This window comes from Phaenicophaeus curvirostris, chromosome 1 (genome assembly GCF_032191515.1).
Source record: "Phaenicophaeus curvirostris isolate KB17595 chromosome 1, BPBGC_Pcur_1.0, whole genome shotgun sequence".
NCBI lineage: Eukaryota > Metazoa > Chordata > Aves > Cuculiformes > Cuculidae > Phaenicophaeus > Phaenicophaeus curvirostris.
In genome coordinates this window covers 90657486-90682570 of record NC_091392.1, presented here as the reverse complement: position 1 = coordinate 90682570, position 25085 = coordinate 90657486, and the positions used below count along the sequence as shown (strand labels likewise).

The following is a 25085-nucleotide window of genomic DNA, read 5'->3' as shown; positions in this document are numbered from 1 at the left end:
GCGACCTTGGCGTTATTAGCACCACGCTCTAACCAACTGAGCTAACCGGCCGCCGTTTACGGTTTGTCCCCCGTCCCCGTCATCCCGGGACTCACCCATTGGGTGGCGGCGGCCGCGACCCTGGGCGGGCCCCGCGTGTGTCCCGGGCGTAGCTCCTGCCCGGCAAAGCCCCGCGGGTACCGCGCCGCGAAACGGCGCACGGGAAGAAAGAAAAAAATTAAAAAAGACGAGGTTGTCAGGAGTGGGATTCGAACCCACGCCTCCAGGGGAGACTGCGACCTGAACGCAGCGCCTTAGACCGCTCGGCCATCCTGACCGCTGTGCGAAGGTTGTTCCCGGCCCCACTCAGCTCTGGCGCCCCCTCCCCACCGCCCCAGGAACCTCGCGCGCTGAGGGCCCTTGGGTGCCTCAGGGACAGCGAGCAGCTCCTGGCGGCGCGGGGGCTGACAGCGCAGGGAGCTCCTGCTGTAGGACAAGGGGAGGTGCTGTGTGCCCAGGCGGCCGAGAAAGTGGCCAGTAGCATCTTGGCTTGTGTCAGGAATAGTGTGGGCAGCAGGACCGGGGCAGCAGGAATGTTTGTGCCCCTGGACTCAGGGGCAAGGTCACATCTCGAATCTGTGTTCAGTTCTGGGTCCCTCACTACAGGAAACACATTGAGGTGCTGGAGTGTGTCCAGAGAAGGGCAACGGAGCTGGGGACAAGGATGGAGAACAAGTCTTAGGAGGAGCAGCTGAGGGAACGGGGGTGGGTCAGCCTGGAGAAAAAGAAGCTGAGGGGAGACCTTATCACTGTCTACAACTGCTTAAAAGGAGGGAGTTGGGAGGAACTCTCACCTAGTTCTAAGAGTTGGGGAATAGTAATGCCATGGTAGCACACTTTCCCACCTCTCCACTACAGCCTCCAGCATTTCCAGCTTTAGAAAGTTAGTTCATGTCTTCCCCTTTTGTGGAAGAGAACAGATGTTCTGATGTTTTCCAGAAAATCAGTGTAGGAAGGTAAATTAGCTACGTGCTATGTTCCCCAAACTAAGATTATGGTTAAAATTAACTCAGTTGCCTTCCTTGTTTCTGGGAGCTGCTCAAGATGCTTCCACTGTGGCTGAATTTATGGATGTATGCACACAAAAATTACAAATTACTATTTCTGTGCCCCCCAGCTCTTGTATCTGTGCAATAAATTGGAATTCACTCACAGCTTCACTCACAGATCATGTCAAGGCAGGTAAGCAAAATGACTAACAACTACATCTTACTCCACCAGGAAACTGTTGTACTAACAGGAACCACCAATCTGTAAATAGACCCCTCCTTCACTCAAAAAGGCTACCACATGCTATTATCTTGTTCCACAGGGAATGACCATGCTGGAACAAACATCTAGTTTCTTATCAGCACTCTTAAGTATCATGCTTTAAGACTTAGCATTAGAAATAAACTCTTCAAAGGCTCTAATTTGGCATATGTGGGAAAATAACAGAAGATTAGTGAGGAGGATTGTAAACACATTTAAGTTATTTGAAGCCAGGGTGTCAAAAAACATGTATACCAGTAATTGTTGCTTGGCTTTGTGCATTGGATGAGTAGAACATCTACATTTAGAAAACAGAGGCTTGTGATAGACTTAGAGGCATCCTGTCACCCTACTGTGGGAGAGATCAAAGCACAGTGGCAAACTACACCTGCATGAATTCATGATGGACAGGTGAAAATAGCAGGTTTGTTGATCCTTAATTTTCCTTGATCTATGGACCAAGCTCCACCATACTCATGTCCTTGCTTGTGTGCCTCTGCCTGGGTGCTGCTTTGGTCTCCCCAGGGTTGGTGAGGTAACAAAAATAAATTTACTCTTTGTATTTCATCTGTGGTTGGTCCTGCATCATGTGTGTGCCAGCTCACACGGTACAGAACTTACGGGAATTGTGCCAAATGCCAGAGAAACAGTGTAATCAATAGAAAAGGAGAATATGCAGTGGACAGAGCCAGGGACACAGCAGCAGGAGATGGAAGCAGGGAAGATGCACTACCAGTAAAAATAAAAAATTTACCCAGAAACTTCATTCAACCACACACACCACTTCTGCTATGAGGGAGAATACAAACCATTAAATAAAGGACATGCAACTCATCTAGACAATTAAAAAAAAAATGTGAGCATTTAAGGAAGAATAGTCTATACATTAATCGTTTGCATCAAGGAAGTCTTAAAATTATTTAACACTGAGAAGAAAAAAAACCCACAACAATGAGGAATTCAACCTCCATTTAAGAGGAATAGAACAGAAATCGATTTCCCTGCTTGAATAAATATTTTGAGCAAGGTAGAGAAATGCTTCTTAGCTTGGATACAAGAAGTTCTCCTAAAGAGCAAAAGAGAAAATGAAGTATTCCTCCAAGTCCTTCCTTAATTTTGTCACTTATACAGTCTAAATTTTATATAGTCATAGCATCATGTTCAAAATTTTTTCTTGCTTCCTTCATGCCCACTCAACTGCTGGACTATCCTATCCCATGCTTGTCTCTTGTTGTGTCACTTATACTTGTGCTTCTCTTGTCTTGGAAAGGAAAGAAAGTTTTCTAACTAAAAAGCACATGTAGGAAATGAAGAAATTACTAAATATTATAAAGAAACATTTGCTTATGTGTTTTAAAATTATAGTTTAACTTATAACTTTATTAGTCTTTGGATGTATGAGCTAACTTCAGGATTAAAACAAATTCCTGAGGTTGATAGCTTCTTTTGTTGGAAGAGTTACAAAAACATAGTTATTTGTTCAAAATGAACAATCACCTTAAACCAGTTCAAGTCTGCATAGTTACTTGTAGGTATTAAATCACTTTCTGTACTGTGTCGTAAAGGATATTTAGATGCCAAAGAGATTTTTGAGGTCATCCAGAGTGAGCTTAGTGAAGGTTTCCCCTTTGCCTGACAGCACCTGCTGGGCAAGTACTTTCTTGCTCCTCTGGAGTTGTAGGATCTTTTCTTCTACTGTTCCTTCACAGACAAACCTAAAAAAAACAGAGCCACATCATCTCAACTGCTAGGAAAAAAAGCCTGTAAGCGTTACTTGCCCCGTAAACTTCCAAAGACTTGTTTCACTTAATCATTAACAGCTTACACGAATGACAAAATATACCTGTTCACAGAAAACAGCTGTTCTCACATGCAGATATTACAACTTTTCAAATGAAAGTCTGATGCACTTTAGGCCTCAAATTTGGTCATCTGAAGCAACAGTAATTCTGTGACAAAATCTGTAATGATTGATAACTAAAGGTGCCCATTACATGGAAAGCATCATACACAAAATAGTATCTTACATTCCAGTTTCTTTGAATTTGCTGTGCTTCTATAATAACTAAGCTAGCCTTTTAGTACTTAAAATTACAGACGCTTTTTCTAAAAGCCTGCTTGGCCACTTATTAGAAATGCTTTTCTATATGCTTTTCTTAGTGCTATTGGGAAGGTCCAGGCTCAGGGAGCATGGTGAAAAATCTTCACTCAATAAGAGAAGAGAAATGGCTTAATGCCTGAATTGTTCTCCAAAATGAACAGGAGATTCCCACTAAGCCACAGGTTGAAAACCAATAAACCACTGCTAGCTGTCAGAACAGCAACGTGCAGACAAGTGCCACGTAGAAACATGCTCATGTGGTCTCTGTCTCAGTGCCCAACCTCCAATCCCAGCACCACATTTTGTGCCTAGCTTTAAGTAAAGAAACAAGCCTCAAATCAAGGCCTTGTCTCGCCAACTAAAGCCAGAGCCTCATTTACTGCTATAGAAAATCCTGACCTGTGTATCACAACATCCTTCTGCTGCCCGACTCGGTAAATGCGGTCACATGCCTGGTCCTCGAGAGCAGGATTCCTGCAAAGGGAAAAGGAAATTTAAAAAAAAAAAAAAAAGACAGCTTAAGGGCTTAGTTCAGGGATAACTGAAATATTGAAGCCTCTATGCTTGCCTCATTTGTCTGCCTCCAGAGCATCCCATTTTCTTCCTCTGTAGAGGAAGAAAAGACTGCTGCTCCCAGGTTACATTAAGTTTACTAGTTTGATCACAAATATTCACCCAACCAAATTGCCCTTGGTAGAATTATGCTACAACTCCACAGAAAGTCAGCTGTCTGAATTCGGCCACTGCTCCACATCTTTCTGTGAATTAGCACTCACAGAAAGCTGAATGGCTGGTGAGGAAAGTGAAGCAGGAAGGCAAACTCCATTGAAAGAAGCCTTCACTCAAGACTATTTACATCAGAAAGTGTTTCAGTTGACAAGCAGTTACAGGGAATATGAGTTGGCATAACTTCCATAGTGTAGAAGCATCTCCTTAATCCTGCTACTCAGCAGCTAGGTTTGTACTGAAACACATGGGTCTGCTTTGCAAATTCTCATGAGCAACGTTTAGTTAGAAAAACTGTGATTCTGACTTAGAGACAACGTAAATATTATGAGCTCAGATGCACTATTTTCATAGTCCTGTAAAACCCCAAGGTGCACCAGCTATGCCTGGTAACTGGCTATGCTCAATAATTGATTTCTTTCAAGACAAATTTCCTGTAGACATTACTGTACTTTTGTGATACAGACTGCACACTTGCTTCTTTTGATTGCTGTTGTCCTCATCTGTTTTTAATTTTTACCCCTACAGAACTGCGTTCCATGGCAATGAGCATTGGAACTGAAAAGTCAGAGCAGCTTAGAAGAAGGCTACAGTAAAAACACTTTTCTACAACTAATCATGAGTCCTTACTCAGCTAAACATTTCCCACGTAACCCAGTTACAACAGCAGCAATACACGTGGTGAGAAATAAAACAGCGTGCCCTATGGATCGCCTCTGAGATGGAAATTCTATTCCTCTTTACCAGTGCATGTCAAGGAGAAACAGGTGGTTTCCTCCAGTCAAGTTCAGGCCAACACCTCCAGCCAGCAATGAGACCAACAGCACCTTCAAAGGCCAAAAAGAGAGTTAAATTAAGGAGCCTGTTTCCAGAAAAAGAATGCTTCATATATACTCCACATATTAATTTGAACCAAAGGGTCTGTTTATCATATTTATACTTCAAGTGTGTATTTATTATGTATTTAGGAGCTTGCCAGATGCTATTTGATAAGGCATAGAAGCCTGGACGTGGAAGTTATGGCCTGGAGGCCAGCCTACCATTGCATATGTATTATCCCTAGTTTTAACAGACTTTTAACAGAAAGGACTGGAAAGTTCAGGCTCTCTGCCATATCCCACTCAAATGACCAGCCTCTCTGATGGGAGCTTGTTACCAACAATGGGAGCAACCAGCACCAACTCTGAATAAATAAATAATGATTATTTAAACACAGGCAACTAGACTGAAATGGCCTGCTACTCCTTTCACTTTGTTTCCGAATAACCTAGTATTTAGAAAAAGACGAGTAGCTGGGGAAGGAAGGGGATATAGCAGATGGGCAGTTTAGAGATTTCTTGTACAACAAGAAAATAACTCAATTAAGGACAGAGACACTTGTTATATATATATTCACTACTAAATTTCATGGTATGATACCTTAAAACCCTGATCATGTTTAAGAGCTCAACTATTCATATAGCTGACAAATCTTCCTTTGTTTAAGTTCAAAGCTAGAGGGAGAAATATCTGTTTTGTATAATAGATTGCTTCTTGTTCCAAGAAATCCAGCAAAGAAAACAAGCTAATGCACCACATTCTCAACTTCCAGTCATAGATCCATCCTCAGAGGAGAAAGCCTGCCCTGCCTCAATAACAGGAACACCAGTGCTCAGATGAAAGCACACCAGTATGAAAAATGAATTTGGGTTCAGACTTCTTTAGTCACCTGGCACCTTCCTTGCTGTAGTCAAATTTCACACTAGAAACTAGAAGAACCAAAACACTGCAGTATTAAAGGGGGGGGGGGTGGAGAAGAAAGAAAAGGCCCCTCAAAAATGGAGGAAATCATAGAGAGGTCACCTCATTTTGGAAGGGTGCAACACTGACTTCTCTCACCCCAAGCCAAATCTCCCTGTCCTCATACCAGGATGAGAGAAGCTCTTGTTAATTTTAGCCTCATTTACACATTCAGCTGTTATTCTCTCTCCTCAAAATGATTAGTCTGGCACAAAGTATCTGGTGTGCTGGAAAACCATAAGAAATTCCCACAAGTTTCTTGGCAAGCATGTGATATAAAGAAAGGGACATCTTCCAACACAGTAACATGAGCTGGAAACAACCAAGCTGTCCTTAAGTAGAGCTAACTGGCCTCATATCTTCCACAATACTGTGGCAAAAACATCTTTGAACACACCGAAGATTTGGACAACCTTTGAACTAGCTTTGGAATCAGATTATATTAGTACAGAAAGTTAACATCAAAAAGAACTTTTTAGCAGCTGTTCCTACCCATTATAAGATACACAATTGTTTTTAAAGCTACCTCTTTCATTGCCAATCTTGGCACCTAGAGGTTCAAATCAAAGTGGTGACAGTAAATGGAATCCCAAAGTCGGCTATCACAGCTGCTCATAGCAGTGCTATTAACTGTTTCCCTGCCCTGAATGCATACCTGAGGCCCTCTGGGATTGTTGTTGAACTCTTCTACCACATCCATTCTCTGTTTAGGATTGGCAGAGCCATCCACTGTTGCATATTTCAGCCCTAGTCGCTGGAGGTGAACACCCACAACCTTCAACATACTTGTCCACTGAGACACAACAACACTGGAGACAGAAAAAGGAGTTTAGAACAAGTCCTGTGTGGACTGCAATAGTTTGGTTAGTGTCTCACCCCAGAGGAGATAATGATTCGTGCATTTTTCCCCACTGCAAACTGGAGCCAAGCCCCTTCCCAGTCCAGAAAGAGATTTGTCTGTAGGTGTAGTGGGAGAATCTACTGTGGAAGGCTAATACTTGATAAACTTCAGGCAAATTAAGTCTCCAACATTCACCTTTATTTTTGCATTTAATGTTGCCACCTACCGATCACAATCCCCAGCTTTTTCTGCTAAATGAATCAACAGCAACACCAAACTTGGATTTCCCAGTACCTCTCACTTCCCGCATATTTTGGATTAAATGCTTTGTGAGGGAATAACTTGTTTCATAAAAAAAAAAGCTTCCTATATTCTGTACAACTGCGGAGTTGCCCAAGAACAGAACTTCCCCTTCCACACCACGCCCAACACAACACTGTTGTAACTACTTTGCAGTCACACACCTCAAGTACATTCAACATTGTTTAACAAAAAAACCCAACCAAAAAAAAAACCAAACGGAAAACCCTCTTAACACTGCAATTTGGTGTAAAGCAGAGACAGAACTTGCATACTGAGAGCTACAGGACTTGAGTGACATTTAAGTCCTCTGATCAATACATTCCTTTATCTCAAACAAGTTCATTTTTAAGCACTACTTTATTCCCCTGCTTTTTTTGTGCGCTAAGGGTAGGTTGCAAAGCTGAGGGCAAATATTTCTCAGCACAACTAAATTACTATGGCTTTGGAGAAAAGAAGAGTCCTCCTAGGCCTCAAGGCCTGAGACTCCTCACACGTTCCTTTATGCTTACACATACCTACATCTTTAATTTCTCTTTTGTCTTGGATTCTTTTTTTCCCTCAAAATTTGCTTTCAACTACTGCAGCACTGCCACCATTCTACTATATCAGTTTTGTATTCAATTGTTTTTAAAGTATTTCTGTTGCTGTCAAGAGACACGCTTCTCTCAATCACAATGACTAAAGAAAAGGACACATTTACTAACCTTTTCTGAAGGTCTGAGTGACTCTGAATACTTTTCAGTTCAGTCAAGAGGTGAGCTATCTGTAGGAAAAAAAAAAAAAGTTAGCCTGCTTGCTGTCATGACCCAGCTCATGCTTGGCTATTCTTCATTAAAACAGGAAGTGATCAAAATAACTCTTCAATTGGAATTTCTTCCCAGCTCAGACTTTGAAAATATCTTAGTAGTCCTTAGTAAGAACACTCTCACTATGGAAAACAGGGTTAAGAAATCAAATTATAAAAGCATGTTTTACAGATTCTAACATTGCTGTGAGAAAACAAGGTATTGCCACCTCTCCTCTTACTGCCACCCCGTTTCTTCTAGTTCTTCACAAGCAGATGCCATGTGTATCTCTCACATGCATGCTTTTCTGAACTGCTGTGAACCCAGGATTTTTTTCCCTGTGACTTCAGTACAGTCAGATTCTCACAGCTTTATTGGAAGTAGCCATCAACACCTGGTAGAAGTTCAAGCCTCAGAAGGGGTTCAGACAACTATCTACCCACCTAATTTCATCTAAATTCCTAACTTAGCCTGATCTGTCACTACCAAGGTGTGACAATTCATTAACAATTTAAAAGGCGAAAGTGCTGAAATCCAAACACCTCAAGAAAGGTAAGAAAGCCACAACTATAATACCTTGGTGCTCTCCCTGGTAATTTCAAAGATATCTGTTTTAAAAGCCGTGCCACTGAGGTAGACTGTTGACTTGGAATCGTGAGTCTGGAGCTCAGACAGGGTCAAAGCGCTAAGTTGTTCCTCAATGGAGAGGGAAAGTCCTTCACTATGAAGGTTATTTTGGTCCAGAGCCTATAGGAAAATAAACAACATAATAAGGGATCACAGTCAAGCCCGAGATCAAACTTGGTACTGATCCACAGCCTGCACGGTGTCTGCTGAGGACAGTGAAGGAAGGCCATGCAATACGAAGACACAACAATTAAGAAACTCTACTGGGTCAAACCAACAGTCCCTTTGGCCCCTTGTTATGCTTGAAGAAGGGGCAGCAGAGGGAAAGCATGTTAGCTCAGCCATTTTCTGTGGTCTACTCTCCTCAGATTCCCCCTCCCATAGCATTGTACAATTGCAGGATTAAAGATGTTAGAAGATAAATCCTTGCCTGTTCCCTTGGTATATGGAATTACTCTATAACTGCTTTACGTATCAGAGACTAATCTTTCAGAGTTTCTTTGCTACTTCGTACATACAAGGCAGCTTCAGGTGAGGCACTTAAGAGTTCTCCAACACATGAGCCTTTGAAACAGGCTACACTTGTGGACTTGTGCACTTTTCAAGACTAGGATAAGAACAAAATGACTTCTTCACCATTAGAATTCAATTTCTTTTCTTCGATCTGAACCAAGGTATTTCCAAAAACACAGCTGCCCACACAGGTTGCATTGAGGAACTCTTCAGCAGGAAGTACGCCTACCTAAAACCTCTTGGGCTGTAAAACACACAGTCCTAGAAATGGCTCAGTTCATACACCTCCAGCAAAGAGATGTAAGGGTGTTACAAAGCATGTTAACTTACACAAATGCTTTAGAAAAGCCCCACAAAACCCCCACACCACTACAATACAATGCAATTACCACTTTCAGCAAAGAGAGATGGCAGCAGCACTGACGAAGCCTCAACAGCATGGACAAGACATGGACAGTACTTGAGACCTGAGAGGCACTTTGTGAGCCTGCTAGGAATTCCTTTTGATTGATTCCAAAGTCTTGTGCAACTGCCGAGGAAGGAAGACAAATCATCAAAAGCTCTTGGAGACATTTCCAAGCACTGCCCAGCCACCTCCAAGAGTTTCATCAATAAGAGACAGGAAACAACAGGCAAGTGAATACCTAATTTAACATAGGAACTATATGATAACCCATCAAACTCCACTATAATTTGTGTTGGGCTTTTTTTTCTTTTTTTATAGCACCACATACTTTATACTAATAATGACATTTCTTCTCTGAGCAGTTAGACCTTTATTTCAGAATGGAATTTCAGACCAGGGAGATTAAGAGTTGACCAGAGCCACAACAGGGGAAACAGGCTTTTGGAATACTACGGTAGGATTCTTCACAACATCAGGGGATTGGCAAGATGTTTTCCAAAGAATTTCTAAGTTCTGATCTAATGTGGCCAGGTCTGTTCCCCCTCCTTAACTGTACATTTAAGAGTCACTTCTGCAAACGTCTTAGGGGCGTATGTGCTCAAACCTCTCTCAAATGGGTTACCACCAGCATACTCTCTGCCTTCATTTTTCTGCTCTTGTCTCTGTAGGTAGGATTGTAGTGTTGACCTGGAAAGAGAAGAAAGAGACTGGGGGATTTACAGCACGAAAAGAGGAACCTGAGCTTAACAAGCAAGCTGATGACACATTAAACTAAGGAAGGCTTAATCATTTAGTCACAGAACAATCACAAAAACACTCCAGTTTTGTCTAACTTCAATATGATCAAAACCAAGATCCATTTTGAAAAACACAAGAGGAAGAATGTCTGCTTACTGGAATACCTCGAGTATAACAGCAACCAGGCCCCAATGGGTAGCAGCTTTCGTAACAAAAGAACATCTTTAAAGGAGCATTTAAAAAGGAAAGCTCTTTACAGCAACACTGTAGAAAATGACCCTATGAGAACACAGTGACCCTGGCTTGCATTACAACCATCTGGAGAGGCCAACATAATTTCTAATTATATAAATCCCACAGGGCAAAGAAGATACATTCTCTCTTTACAGGTACCGGCACATCATCATTTCAGAACTACAGTTGCAGTTCCAAGTCTTCAGAGCCTTGAAATCAATAAGAATAAGTGGAAGGCTACAATACCAAGCTCAGAGTAGGCTTGAATACATGGGGAAAAAAAATGCCTCAGTTTCAGCTGTTGCTGTTTTCAAACATGCTTGACAGGTAGTCAGAAAGGGAAAAAGTAATAGGAATTTAGCCTAACATTCCTCTTCAGCAGAGCTCCCTTTCTGATTTTTCACACCAGGAAGAAACAAAGCTGTAAAATACCCTATTTCTTCCCACATGCGTACCTGGATCTTGCAAAAAGCACATTGTACACGGACTGCTCCTCTGGTGAAAGTTTTAACTGATGTAACTGTGTGCTACGCTGGGGTAGAGATACCTGAAGTAAAAATATGCAGGATCAGATGTATATAGCGTGAAAAATCTCATACAGCATTACAAACACTGGTGTTTCAAGATTTAACATTGTATTTTAAGTCTCAGAAGAGACAGCGGTTTGTTTCTTCATTAAAGCTATTCATATTAATAAAATTATGACAGAATATAGATACCCACGGTATCCTTCCAAGTAGCCTAGGGTAACATTCAAGATGACAATCTTTATTCCAACAGCTGCCATGGAGGGATCAATTTATTGTGTTATAAAAGTAGCTTCTAAGTTCTCCGTTCATGATCAGACAGTACACCAAAACTATACCTTTTAATGGCTTACAGACACACCAGCGTTCTACTAGTTCACTGGACTTGTAAAGAGTAACAAAGCATGCACCACACCCATCTTACACAGAGCAGCTTGATTGAGATCTAGACTTGCTCAGAGATTTAGACTAACTTTCTGCTAAGTGGGCATTCTACTAGAAATCACTTAACATATAAAACACTTGCAGAGGAGAATAACTGGAACATTTAATTATTCTTTATATTTCTGCTTTCTGGATAAGCAATGAAAGCATCCTGCATGCATTCAACTCCTATTGCTCAAGAGACTAGTAGACAGGAAACCCCACCCATTGACAAACTTAGGCATGTAAAGAACTGACTGGCTGCTGCAAGGAAAGCAATGGAATGACTGTCTAGTTGTGGAGGATGAAGTTCTTACCAATGGCTTGCCAGTTGAATCCAGCTGGTCCTTAGTTCTCCGTAATAAGAGGCTCCTGGTTAAGAGACTCAGCCTCTCTCCTCCCTTTTTTGTGTTGTTATCTACTTGGTACTTCCAAACCTTGTACTCATCAAAAGGAGAGCAACGTAGAAACCTGCAATATGAGGGGAAGGAGATTTCATAATAAGTGAAGAAGAGTTCTTCAGTTACTCCTGAATGACCAGAACTAAATTCCTTGCTATCCAAAACAAACCATTTGCAGCTCAGTCACAACTGCTAGCAGTAAAAGACTTCCAGTGTTATGATGCCAATAACTGGTTTACTCAAAGATCTCACCACACAGTGAAAGCATCTTTCTGGTTCTGTACCCATCACTTCCTCTTTGCTCATTATGATTCAGCAAATGAAGGGCATTAAGAAGCACAGACACTTACCAAAGAGCAGATTCATTTGTTATTTCAGACTCCTGTACCTCTTAATTGAAAATTAATTTCAATTATCTAAAATTACTTTCAAACATAAGTTATCTCTGGTACTCCAGCACCTTTCATAAACTTTTTCTTCTCAGCAACGATAAGGGCAGAGTTTAACTTGGTTATCCATTGTTTAGAAAAGCCAAAAATGTTTTCACTCTTTCCTTCAGTGTGCTGCACAACTAAACTCTTCAATAAGGTCCTCCCAGGCTGCCCTGGTAGGAACAAGGATTATGGGACACAACTTCTGCTCAATAAAAGTGGCCTTGTGGATATTCATCTTTGAGACACAGGATATCTGAAGTAATTCCCCCATGTCCTCTGCAAAAGCACAATATCTTCACACTTCAGTAGACATATGGTACACATGGCACAAGGCCTCAGCCATAGCCGAGTGTTAATATAACACACCTTGCTACTCCACATATCTTAGAAACCTCTCAAAGTTAGAAACAACTTCAGCACTTCATCAGCGAAGAGTTACTGGAATGGGAGCCTTGTCCATGTGTTCGTGTGCAGTCAGCTCACCTCAGGAGAGAGTACATATCCAGTAAGTTGTTCTGTATTGGCGTCCCGGTGACAGCCCATCTGACGCTGGCTCTCAGTTTGCATACAGCTATGGAGGTTTGAATCTTTGGGTTTTTAATATTGTGAGCTTCATCCAATATAATTCGAGCCCAAGCTATCCTGAGCAGAGGGGAACAGGGAGATGACCCACTCTGAAAGAAAAAGGAGTCTTGTTTATAACCCAGCATAATAACCTTGCTAGGCTCTCTAAGGAGCCACTAGCAAACATTTTTCCAGCAAGAAGCATTTTCCTGATATCAGTAAGCAGTAATCTCAGCTGTTACTGTCACATGTAAGGAGTGCTCGCAAAAAAAAAAAAAGATCTCTCTGAAGTTTCTGTGAAAGTTTAAGCGCCAAGGGAATATGTTTGTCTGTTCTTGTTGAAGATTTCTAGTTTTCCACTGTTTTTCTTGCTTTTAGCATTTTATCACCTCTTCCCTCCCTAGGAACATTCCATATCAGTAAATGTTGCTAGGTTGGGACAAAGGAACACACATCACTATTTTATCAGGGCATATGCTGTCCTTTTAAATGCAGTATCTCTCTACAGTTTTATAGGTGCCACCTTGTAGGTTTTAAAGTGAATAGGCCTTTGAATTTCTAAGAGCAAGATCTAGATCTCAACAGGTTTCTGGCAGTTTAAAGCAATATTGGTGCTTCAGCAAAGAATACCAACAGGACATTCTAGTGTTCCTTCACAGTCTCGCCACAAAAGTATGACAATCATCATTGCATTCTTAAAATTACATATTCAAGGTAGTGTATTCTATGTCACTACAGAACAGATTTCTTGTGAATATATTTCCCCCTTCTCTTTCTGCACTTCACAGTACTTTCATCACTTTATTTTTATTGTGCAAACTCAGCAGGGGACTTATTCAACCTGCTGCTCACTGTAGCATAAGGTGCTCCTTGAAACAGTAATGGTTTGCAACACCTCAGAACAAAAGGTTAAGGCAATCCTTTATCAACAACGTGGCTTCTCACCCTCACATCATGGTCCTCAGCAGGGACTTCTCCCTCTTCTTTGCTTGTGGGAACCTCCTTGGAAAGAAGGCTGTAGGTTGTGACAACAACGTCATATCTAGAGAGCCTGCATAAAAGGAACATAGTAATCAGGGGCAAGAACAAATGAGGAATTAATTTTGCAAGGCAAATGAAACGCACGCTCAAGGTTTAAGAACACCACAGTTATACAAGCATTGAAATTCAGAGTTTTACAGAAAACTGTCCTTCAGAGCAGTCAAACAGGAAGGGCACATTGTCCTCATTTTACAGATACTGGAAGCAGACACAGCAAGCTCAAAAAGAGAGAAAAAGCCAGGGGTACAGAAGGCACATCACATGAGCTGAACACTACTCAGAATCTAGCACCCAGCATGGCATAAAGCAGTGTAGGGAATTTTCTGATCTATACATACAGCAGAAAAAAAATACAATCACAAAGCACAAGCATGGTAGAAACTGCTACTGACAATCTCTGCAAGCAAAAGATGTTTCAGAGAATATACACCTTTTTTTGGTTATCAAGAATGGGAATAGCCTGCAACCAGAACAACTTGGCATGGGTAAAGGTCATAACCGTTCTGCTGTAACATAACCCTGACAGCAGACATCAGCCTGACCTTCTGGATCCTCCACATTTCCATATTTCAGGTTCTTCCATCATTCTACAGCCACCGAATTTCATCTCTGATGTATACAATTTCTTGCTAAGTAGTATTTTACTTTTGTTGGTTATATTTATGATTTAGCACTTACGCCTCCGCATGTTTATCTCTGTTGGACCCATGGTACAAACAGACCCTCAGTTTGCCATAGCTCACGCGTCTGTCAATCTCTTTCTTCCAGTGGTGGATCAAGGATGCAGGACAAATTATTAAAGTGCTGTGAGAAGGGACAACCGCTGAATCTGCATGGAAATATTGCAGAGAGGTTTCAATGTCTTCATATTAGACTACAACAGAGATAGAAGCTTTGAAAAGTCACAACAACTAAGAAGATCAGCCCACTTTTCTGTGAGCAGTTTGTGAAGCTGACATCTCTACATTGCATTCTTGGGGACTGTTAGTTCTGTTTGGAAAGAACTCTGCTTAAACATTGAAGCATCACTTCCTGCCCACTCAGAGTTACACCATATATCTGTACACTTCCTTTGGAAAAGATGAAAGGTTAAAATTTGGGGATTAAGTCTGATCTCTCCTGAAAATACAGTACCAAATAAACTCTCTTTCCTTTTCTACAAGACTGAAACTTCACCATTTTGAATGACACATGAAAAAAAGAACAGTCAGTAAGCCTAGCGAGACAGGAAAAAGTAGTCTGACTGCTTTCACGAGGATGGAAAAAGTAACAGGTTGTGGACACAGAAACAATACTTATTGAAAACTCCAACATCCCTTATCTCTATGGACAAGATAAAAGTCATCTGGGGAGGAGAGGGAGAAGAATCGGTCACAGGGAGGTGCCTAGTAACCGATTTAAGTCCTTATGCTATGAACGCTATGCATATGTTTGTGTATGTTAAAAAGAATACGATTTTTTTTTCTTTGAAACAGCATATGCTGGCTTTACCTGGTTTAGGAAACTAATCAATAAAAAAATAAATCCCAGAACAATATAAAGGAATGAGTTGGGAAATCCCACACATTCAAAGGAAGAACAAATTACAATGATCAAGAAAAAGGCCTTGCAAGGGAGTGCAGTAAACATTAAGCCAAATGGAATTGTCCTACAGAAGGGAAGCAAGCATAGACAGTCTGTTGTTTTACAAGCTATTAACCTATAATGCCTTAGGCATTTCAAATGTCACTTCATCATAATGTATGCTCTGTATGACAGAAACAATTCTGTACCATTTTTGGATAGCCATATTTCTAACTTCTCCTCCTTTCTTTTCTCTGTATTCAGCTGCTTCTGGGCCAGAATGAGAGCAATCATCGTTAGAGTCTTCCCCAAGCCCATGTCATCCGCTGGAAAAAGACACATAGAAGTTGTGATGACCTGCAGAAATGATGTCCTCTAGCTCAGATCAACACCAAGGTAAATACTGAAACAGAAATTGTCCTGGGGAACCCTGGAAATAAGAATATGCTTATAACCATTTCAGGGTATGATTTATTAATAGCTGTAATTGGTCACAGGGCACAGAAAAAACAAGGTCCTTCGACATATCTATGAAATAAATAGTTATTGACATCCAAATAAGTTATGTGCCAAACGGTTGCTGCTACAAATCCGACCCCCCAAAATGCACATTCCTGTTCTGCTGCTTACCCAGAATTCCTCCACACGGCCTCTGACTTTCTCTCCAGAGTAGCCATGCAAGTGCTTGTTTTTGGTGCAGGAGCAGTGGAACCTGAGAGGGCAAGACAGAGGATCTGAAGGAAACACCTTACAAAGTTCAGACACTTTCGCTTCCTGTACTAAGTTGTCCAATTGACGTGTCCTACTACAGTCTTACTAAAAGGAGTTTGCCTACCTGTTCTTTTCCCACATGGACAGGGATATCCGAGATAACCAACTCCTGCAGACAGAAGGCCAGCAGTGCCGTAGATCAACCTTGCTAATGTTTTATGCACAAAACCAACCTCACACATCACAGTGCTCTGACAGCATGTAAAGATGGCTTATTCATGTGGAAAATCCACCCAAGCCTACCTTGCTCACTACAGGCATCACTGACAAGAAGAGGGATTAAGAACACTTCCCTTTTTCTCACCAAGTCTAAGACCTCTACAGACTCAAAAGACAGGAAGGAGGACTACATTCTATCATCGTAAGACATTAAATGTCCTTCCCCAGCACTGAAAAGGTCCCAAGAGGATCTGATAAGTGATACAACATACACACACCAACACAGCATCTTGTAGAGGTATGTGCCTTCCAATACCTCACACATAACCTCAACTATGGGTTCTGTACCACTGGACAAATAAAGAGCAACTCTTTAGCAGACCAGAATGGACTACTCTGGTAGGTTGCATGAACTTGATTATCTGCAACACTTTTTTTTAAAAAAAAGACTATTTCTTATAGCTCATTGGGAGACCTAACTGGGATAAAAGAACAATAAGAAGGTTCTCAGTCTCTTCCTCACAAGAGATCTGCCTCTGCTCTGCCAGTCATGTACAGACAAATGGTTGTGGGTTGGTTGCTTTGTCTGAGGCACTACTACTTCATTCAAGCACTAAAGATTCTGCAGACATTACAGCAGGAGTGTTAGAATATCAGTGTTTGCAACCTGAAAAAAAAGGTTGCAATGGATAGAAAATAATTGGGGCATCTCCTTCCAGCAGGATGAAAACTGCAGAATATTTCAAAGGGTGAAAGGATGGGATGCTCTAGGGTATCGTGCAAATGTTACACTTTACTCTGTGACATCCTCCATCCTTGCCAACTCACCTTCAATCCAGAGGGATCTTCAGCTGTTGTCTGTTCTGTCGGACAGGACTCTAGAGATTTGTGGAGATGATTAATAGCCTCACTTGTGGCACTGTGTACAGCTCTGATTCGGTCTTCTGTCATTCTTCCTCCATATAGATTCTGCACACCAGAGTTCACTAGAAAGATACAGTATTATGCATGATGTACGTTTACAAAGCTAACATTACCAAGCAGGTCTTTGATCTCAGAGACTGATCTCAGTGCTTACAGATGCCTGTGGGGGAAGTACGCAGCTCACAGTAATCAAAAAGGTTTAGTATTCTTACCTATCTCCACAAGTTGCAGGGCTCTTTCAGAACTACGCCTCACCAGTATTCTGTTTAATGAGAAAAGTCTTTCCATACTTACTTCCAAAACCACGGCTGGAACCATATTCACTGGAACCCAAAGTAGTAGCAGCAGAGGTGTGACTGTGTGAGCCTGAAGCAGTCCCTGCTGTAGGATTCTGGAGTGGTTGTGTTATCAACTTTGTACCACCTGGCCTGTCAAATGGGTTAGGCAAAGACTCCTCATGGTAACCGCTGCTTTTGCTGTGTTCCCCTTAGGAAGAAAGGAATTGTAGGTTGAAAATGTTGCATAATGAATCTCGAAGCCTTGCGTTACAGGGCAGAGAAATGCCTTCGTTTGGCCCAATGGTCTGCTCGCAAAATATTATTAAGGGGTCCCACTGATTTAACAGCAGAGTAGGGGGTTGCCATATCAGCTAAGCCACCGCAACTGCTAACATGCACACTCTTAGCCTGCTCTTAAGTGACAGGCAGCGCAGTTCATACCAACAGAGTGAACTTTGCTACTGTGAACAGATCAGTGCAAGCACGAGGGCAGTTCTGCCCACTGTTCCCAGAGGATTTATTTCTTTTAAAGACAACTTTATTGTCACTGATTTGGTCGCAAAAACTATTAAACTCACCCAAGAACGAGTGAGCCAAGAACTCTTGAGCTTTTCTCTCATTCCTGCAGAAGTCAGTTTTGCTTAAAACCAGATACAGTCTAAGAGGATGAGACTGTTTTGCCAGTCCAGTGAGTTACTGTTTCCTTGCTAGAGATCTTCAGTTTCCAGAGTGGAATCTTTTCATCAACTCAACTGACATAATTACAAAGTAACCCTTCTGGTGCAGAGGTGTGCAGGCAACTCAAAACGCCTCTCTTCCACAAGTAATTATTATTAGATAATAGAACTAGGATATGACTTTACAGGAATGGCACAGTGGAAGCTGCTTATCTTGTATCAGCTAACTTGAGGTTCAGACACAGCAGCTAAAAGGTGCATAAGCATCATGGTACTATACAGCAACAAAGAGGAAGTTAACACTTCACTGGCAAGTTCTGAGGGAGGTGTCTGCTTACACTAGGTAGCCAAACTTGAAACAGAATTAGCCCTGGCTCCTAACAATGAGAGGAAGTTCTCTTGGGAAGCCACCACACTTCAAGTCATTCCATTCATCCTTCCCCAGACACACTTTGCAAGTAATACTTTGCATCTTCAGTGAATCCCAACACACAGACTTACGGGCAACTTGGCATATAGAAATTTATGCAATTTTTGCTCAATACTTACAACTATAGTAAGACAAACAGTTTTGCAAAGCTCTGGGGGGAAAAAAAAATCCAAAAAATTTAGCCCTACCTTTTTCAGTAGTATCTGCTGTTGAAATGTCAAAAGCACTGAGTGCAGCTTCCAAATCCTGCACTTGCTTTCGTAACCGTTCCCCTTTGTCTGGCAGCCGCTGAGTGTTCACTGTAGCTAACACACTCTGCAAAACAAAAAAGAATCCAAAATTTGTGCGTGCTTACTATGCTTCTGACAGTTGAGAACAATCAAGTCAGAAGACCAAAACCACTAATCTTACACCATAATAACTTGTATTTTGATACTGTTCTACAATCTCCAGAAGTATTTAAGTGCCATTCAGTGTGATTAAATGGTCTTTTAGCAGAAAATTAAAAAAAAAGCATAGTGGACTTGAGAAGAGATGGAAAGATGCAGGCCCCACACCCCACCCTCTCCCTGCTTTTTTTATGAAACAGGATGAAAAAGTAATCAAGAGACTTGGACAATCTTAATACCTCTCAAAGCATCCCAAGTTCAAACTACTTGCATGCTTCTTTCTGTGCTAGCAGGGATAACAGCTCTGACTGTTTATTTTGATGTTGTCATGAACTCTAGGCAAACAGGTCTTTTATAATAAAAACTATGGAATCTGATCATTGGCAACTATTAAAAGAAAGTAAACAGACAGGTAGTTCATTTCATCTTAGTGCAAGCTTTCATGGCTGGATCACTCCTACTCCACAAGGCCAATAGAGACCATCAGGAACAGCCATGTTATTTAAAAAGATAAGCTGAGTACACACTGTCCCATCTTATGCACATTACTTTCTAGGAAAAGGTGGACACGACCTCAGGCAGGCCCAAACAGAGCACCTCTAAACACAAAAGGTTTTCCCTTACGTGGCTTAAAGCAACTAGCTTGTGCCTAGGCTGAATTCTCTCCCTTGTCCCATCTTCCTAAATCATCCAACATTTTTAGCTTCTGCTGTGAGGGGATACCATTTTCTGATGCCAATCATGAGTAAGGGAAGTCATCCTAAACACAGAACAAAAAAAAAAAAAACAACAAAAACCCCAAACAAAAATAAAGGAATAATAGGTGTAATAAATTACCTTCTTCTGCCGCAACTGAACTACAAGATGGTTGTAAAGAGCTTTAGAGTCCTGGGGTCCTTCCATGTGATATGATGCTGCAGCTCCTGGCAAAGATGTCCCTGATTTTCCTGCAAGAATCTCTCTTGACTGCAAGCCTTCAAATGATTCCTCAGGTTCACTTTTACCTGATGAAGTGTGAACAAGTCCTACTCCATCAGTGTCTCTGCCAGAGACTTCACCAGCAGGGTGTCCCCGCTCTGGCCTGATTTGTGTCCTGGGCAGTGCTGCCACTCCTCCTCCCTTCAGGGCAGCATGTTGGAGAGCACACTGTCCTGCTGCTTGGGAAATCACATCTTCTTTAGACATCGGTTTCATCTCTCCATTCTTCCCACCAATGTATTCTTTCTTTCTGGTTTCTTTATCCTCACAGCTTTTTAAGCTTTTCCCTCCAAGCTGTTCCTCCTCTGCAGGCTTGGTACTTGTACTTTGCTTTCCAAGACTCAGTGGAAAGAGCTTTGATCTCCCACCTGGCTCTTTCACCACCCACTCAAAAGACTTCTTGGATTCTCTGCCACTGCCGCCATATTTCTCTCCCTCGCAAAGGGCATTTTCCCCTTTCCAGTTCTCAGAAAGGCCAAGTTTAGATCCAGGCACTGTGCTTTCCTTAAGTACTGGATCAGTCCTATTTCCTGTGGATTGCTTATTTTTAGTTTTCAGCCCTTTCTCTATGGAGGAATCAGAGATTGATTTCTTTTCTTCATGTGACACCAGCATGCTTTCTTTCTCTGCTTTTTCTCCTTTTGCTTTACTTTCCTCTCCATTTCCTTGCTTAATTTGTTTCCAGGATGATGGATCACAATTCATGTCTATGACTTTGAATGGATTTCTTTGGCCACTGGGATTGAAGACAGGTGCTGTGTTGTGCTTGGATTCTAAGGCTTTTGACGCTTCAATAGCTTTTGGATTCTGCAATATATACACAAGTGAATAAATGCTAACATACAAACTATTAAGGCCTGCTAACTATACGCACAACCTAATTCTCTCAAGCAAGACTTCATTCTCGATGAATATAATCTTTCCTATCATTTTAACAGGATCAGGATAAACATTTTACAAGGAAAACAAAACTGCTGGTTTTCTGCTTTCGTTCCTATTCCCATAGTTTTCAGGGATCAAGTCCCAAACAGAATAATCCTTAAGAAAGGGGGGCAGATGGAGATCAAACCCACATTGCTTCCAAGACTGGAGAACAGCATTCACTTTACACAATTTTGGAGTAAGACAAGTCTCATCTTAAGGACAGCAAGCTGATACAAACTCTCTCACTAGGTAATCTCAGTGGTGATTACAGTATACAGAAAAAAAAAGTTATGCTGGAGCAAGCTGATACCATAACACAAATTAAATATTCATACCTGCCATGGGATGCTTCCACACCATGTCTTCCCATTCGAATAGCCTTTGGTACATCGGTAAAGCAACCTACCAAAGAATAAAATAAGAATTGAACTGCAGGAACCACTAAAGGAATTCCAAGTGTTTTTTTAGAAAAGTACTTTGCACCAAAAACATCACAGACAAGTTCTCTCGATCTGCACTTTACATCCAGACTTCTGCATGACAAAAGGCCATCAACACTGGCAACAAAGCTTTTAACAAAAGTGCCATTCTTTTGATAAATATTCCAAGGGTTTGAGGTTGTTTGCTTGCTAATTTTAGCAATAAAAAAGTAACTGCTTAGGCAAAACAATTGTCTATGATCAGCAACTCAGAAGTGGCCCATGATTTCAAGATGTAAAGAAACAGCTGCTTTTATAGTTATACTAAAAATATATGGGGCCACCCCATCTTTAAAGCACCTTAGGAACAAGAAATCTTTTTAAAACTGGCAGCCAACCAGGGCTGTCGCAAGAACTTTATCAGAATTAAAATTTGTGAATTTGGTGCAACCATTGTGAGTCTTTGATGAGCCCAGCCACAGGGCCACATTCAACTCTGTTAAAAGCAGACACTATCTAATAATGTAGGTTTATTCGATTGAATATAACTGCTAATAAAAATAGCAAATGTTTTGAAACACTGTAAAATGAAGGCCTCAAGGGTGGATGAGCCTTTTCAATTCTAGAAGGAAATTGCAATTTCACTATCAAAGAATTTTAAATATTCAAACCCATACAACAAACCTAGGTTTGTACTTGGAGGAACTTACTGGTACTCATCTTTGCCCTGATGCTGAATCAGGACTTGCAGCTCCACCATGCATCCTCCATGGATCAAGCAGTGAGAAGCAGGAATACTGAAAAGAGGAAAGGGAAAAAAGGAGAAAAAATAAAGACAAGACAAGCTGCTGTCTAAAATGTGGATCCATTACCCAATGCACAATAAGCCAATAACTACATCACTGAGACAGACACTGTTTATTCAGGTTTGTGCAAATTCCAAGTGCTTATATTTTTTTTTAACTCAAATCAAGCATGACCTAAGGAGTTTGTCACCATAATCTATACACAAAGTTACACAAAGCTGTGCATTAGCCATCATGCATGCAATCACATATTTACATGTGATTACAATAAACATCAAGTCATTCCTTGCACCTTCTACACATGCTCCAAGTGAGTCTTTAGGGATGTCTGGAGGTCAGAACCCCCAAAAATCACCTATTGAGTTCACCCATTGGTCAGCTCCTCCCAGTCTCATCCCAATTAGTGGCAGTATCTCTAAACCACTGGCTTGGAACTTCTTAATTTTAATGAAATGTCCAGCTCCTCATTCAAATGCAATGCTAATAAATAGGATTATTATAATAAAATCACAGAATGGTTTGGGTTGGAAAGAAACTTAATGGCTATCCAGTTCCAACCCCCCCTGCCAGGGGCAGGGACACCTTCCACTGGAACAGGTTGCTCAAAGCCCCATCCAACCTGGCCTCGGACACCTCCAGGGATGGGGCAGCCATGACTTTCTTGGCAACCTGTGCCACTGTCTCACCAGCCTCACAAGAGAAAAATTCCTTCCCAAAATCTAATCTAATTCTGCCCTTTTTCAGCTTAAAATCGTTACCCATTATCACCACACTCCCAGATAAAGAGCCCGTGCCCAGCTTTCCTGTTACTGGAAGGCTGCTATAAGGTTTCACCATGCAGCTGAACAAACTTTAATCCTCTATTGCTACCATTACAGGAAACGTTAACTGCGACCCATGGTGTGCAAGTCTACGGCCTGCTTGATCATCCCAAGATATTTTTTAAGATGTTAAAAGTATCAAGGGCTTTTATGAACATTGCTGCCCAGGGAACAGAAACAGCAAAACCCATTACTTGCAATAAAATTGCCTCACCACTCTAATAGCGAAGAAACTCCTCCTAATGTCTAATCTAAATCTGCCCCTCTCCAGTTTATACCCATTGATGCCAGTCCTATTCCTACAAGACTTTGTAAACAGTCCCTCTCCAGCTTTTCTGTAGCCCCTTCAGCTACCGGAAAGTCGGTACAAGATCTCCTCAGAGCCTTCTCTTCTCCAGGCTGAACAACTTCAACTCTCTCAGCCTATCCTTGCATGGGAGGATATAGCACCAGGTTCCCCTCAAAACAGCTGCTGTTCCCGAGCCCACACCAACGGGAAAACCCCACAGCCCAGCTCTGCACGCACGGTGCTGGGAGGACGAAGGTGCAGGGCACCGGGCTCCGCACTCCGCACACGTAGAAGCTCCGACCCTGGTTGGGGCCACTGCGGACTCCGGTCTTCAAGAGGCACAGGGAACCTGCATGGCAGAGATAGGAGAAATAGGTCACAACAGGACGCCCCAGTCCTGGGACCCCTCTGTATCTGCAACCCCTCTGTATTCCTGGAACCCACCTGTATCCAGGACACCCTCCATTCCCGGGATGCCCCCACTGACTGAGACACACACCCACACACCCCGTTCCCGGGATCCCCCCCATTCCTGGACACCACCCCATTGACCAGGACACTTGCCCCATCCCCCCGTTCCCGGGACGCCCCCATTGACTGGGACGAGGACACACAGACACCATCCCCAGGCCGTTCCCGTTGACAAGGATGCCCCAATTGACCGTGACGGATCCCCCCTGCCATTCCCGGGACGCCCGCCCCCATAGTCGGGGACCACCTTCCCCCGCCTTTCCCGGGATGCCTCCATCACCGGGATCCTCTTTCCCCTCATTCCCGGGACCCCCATGTTCCCAAGATCTCCCTGTATTCAGGACATCCCCCACATTCCTGGGACACCTCCACTGACCAAGACGGAGCCCTTCCCCATTCCCGGGACCCACCCATTCCCGGCACGCCTCCATGACCGGGATTCTCCTTCCTCCTATTCCCGGGACGCTCCTATTCCTAGGACCCCTCTATTCCCAGGATCCTCCTCCCCCCATTCCCGGGACGCCTCCATGACCGGGATCCTCTTTCTCCCCATTCCCGAGACCCTCTTTCTCCCCATTCCCGAGACCCCTCTATTCCTGAGACACCCCCACCCCCCCCATTCCCACCACCCTCCTCCCCTCATTCCCGGGACGCCTCCACGACCGGGTCCCTCTTTCTCCCTACTCCCGGGACCCCTCTATCCCTGAGACCCCCCTCATTCCCAGGATCCTCCTCTCCCTGTTCCCAGAACCCCTCTATCCCCGAGACACCACCCCCCCCCATTCCCATGATCCCCCCCCATTCCCAGGATCGGATCCTCCTCCCCCCATTCCCGGGACCCCTTTACCCTCATTCCCGGGACCCGTCCATTCCCGGGATCCTCTTTCTCCCCATTCCCTGGACCCCCCCAATCCCGGGACCCCCTTTCCCTCGTTCTCGGGATCCTCTTTTCCCCCTGTTCCGGGGACCCCCTTTCCCCCTGTTCCCGGGATCCCCCCGTTCCCGGGACACCCCGCTCACCGTGCCTGGCGCACGGCACGGCCTCCATGGGCGAGCGGCCCCCTCACGCTTTGAAACCAGCCAATGGCCGCGAGCGCCCGCGGGCGGCCCAATGGGCGCGGCGCCCCGGGGCCGGGCAGCCAATGGCCGCGCGCTCTGGGCCTCTCGCCCCGCCCCCGGCTGCGCGCACGCTGCTGCCGGGTCCTAGCGCCCGCCCGCCCGCGGCGCCGCGTCCCGACCCCCCGGCTGGAGAGAATCTCCAGGCATGGATAAATAACCTGGAAGGATAAACCCTCTCTTGGAGTTGCAGGAATGTATTGATGCGCTTAATCGTCTCGTAAGATGTAGCTGGTTTGGGTCAAGAGAAAACCTGAAGGGAGTCTCGAGTCATTGCTGGATAACCTAAAAAAAATAAACATTCCTTGGGGACTTGCACGGTTCTTTGTCTAAAAGT

At 43.0% G+C, this 25085-nt stretch overlaps 1 protein-coding gene and 2 non-coding genes across 3 annotated transcripts in view; all 3 read right to left on the bottom strand.

Moving 5' to 3' along the window:
* Nucleotides 1-51, bottom strand: part of TRNAI-AAU (transfer RNA isoleucine (anticodon AAU)) — a 74-nt gene extending 23 nt beyond the window's left edge. The window contains exon 1 of the tRNA in view: nt 1-51. This exon is cut by the window's left edge and continues 23 nt beyond it. This is a non-coding gene — a tRNA (tRNA-Ile).
* Nucleotides 52-233: 182 nt separating this feature from the next.
* Nucleotides 234-316, bottom strand: TRNAL-CAG (transfer RNA leucine (anticodon CAG)). Its single transcript has one exon. It is a non-coding gene; the product is annotated as a tRNA-Leu (tRNA).
* A 1991-nt stretch (nt 317-2307) lies between these two features.
* TTF2 (transcription termination factor 2) lies at nt 2308-24680 on the bottom strand. Its single transcript, XM_069867964.1, has 23 exons — nt 24653-24680; nt 23399-23510; nt 21956-22042; nt 21162-21228; nt 19762-20709; nt 18724-18850; nt 17445-17636; nt 17055-17212; nt 15927-16008; nt 15506-15622; nt 14412-14562; nt 13638-13743; nt 12612-12802; nt 11611-11764; nt 10799-10890; nt 9976-10058; nt 9355-9494; nt 8402-8572; nt 7745-7803; nt 6552-6705; nt 4862-4944; nt 3791-3865; nt 2308-3005 (listed from the first exon to the last, which is right to left on the bottom strand). Exons 1-23 carry the CDS (start codon nt 24678-24680, stop codon nt 2861-2863), a joined length of 3522 nt encoding a protein of 1173 aa, XP_069724065.1. The 3' UTR covers nt 2308-2860.
* Nucleotides 24681-25085: the final 405 nt, after the last annotated feature.

What these genes read in the sequence shown, in the direction of transcription:
- TTF2 (XM_069867964.1), bottom strand. Translation starts at nt 24,680, where the DNA reads ATGGAGGCCGTGCCGTGCGCCAGGCACG. An exon ending in TTCAGTTGCGGCAGAAGAAG is followed by an intron (nt 18,851 to 19,761) that starts GTAATTTATTAC and finishes TTTGTTTTGCAG; the next exon opens with AGTGTGTTAGCTACAGTGAA. An exon ending in ATCTCTCTTTGCTGAAAGTG is followed by an intron (nt 8,573 to 9,354) that starts GTAATTGCATTG and finishes ATTTTCCTATAG; the next exon opens with GCTCTGGACCAAAATAACCT.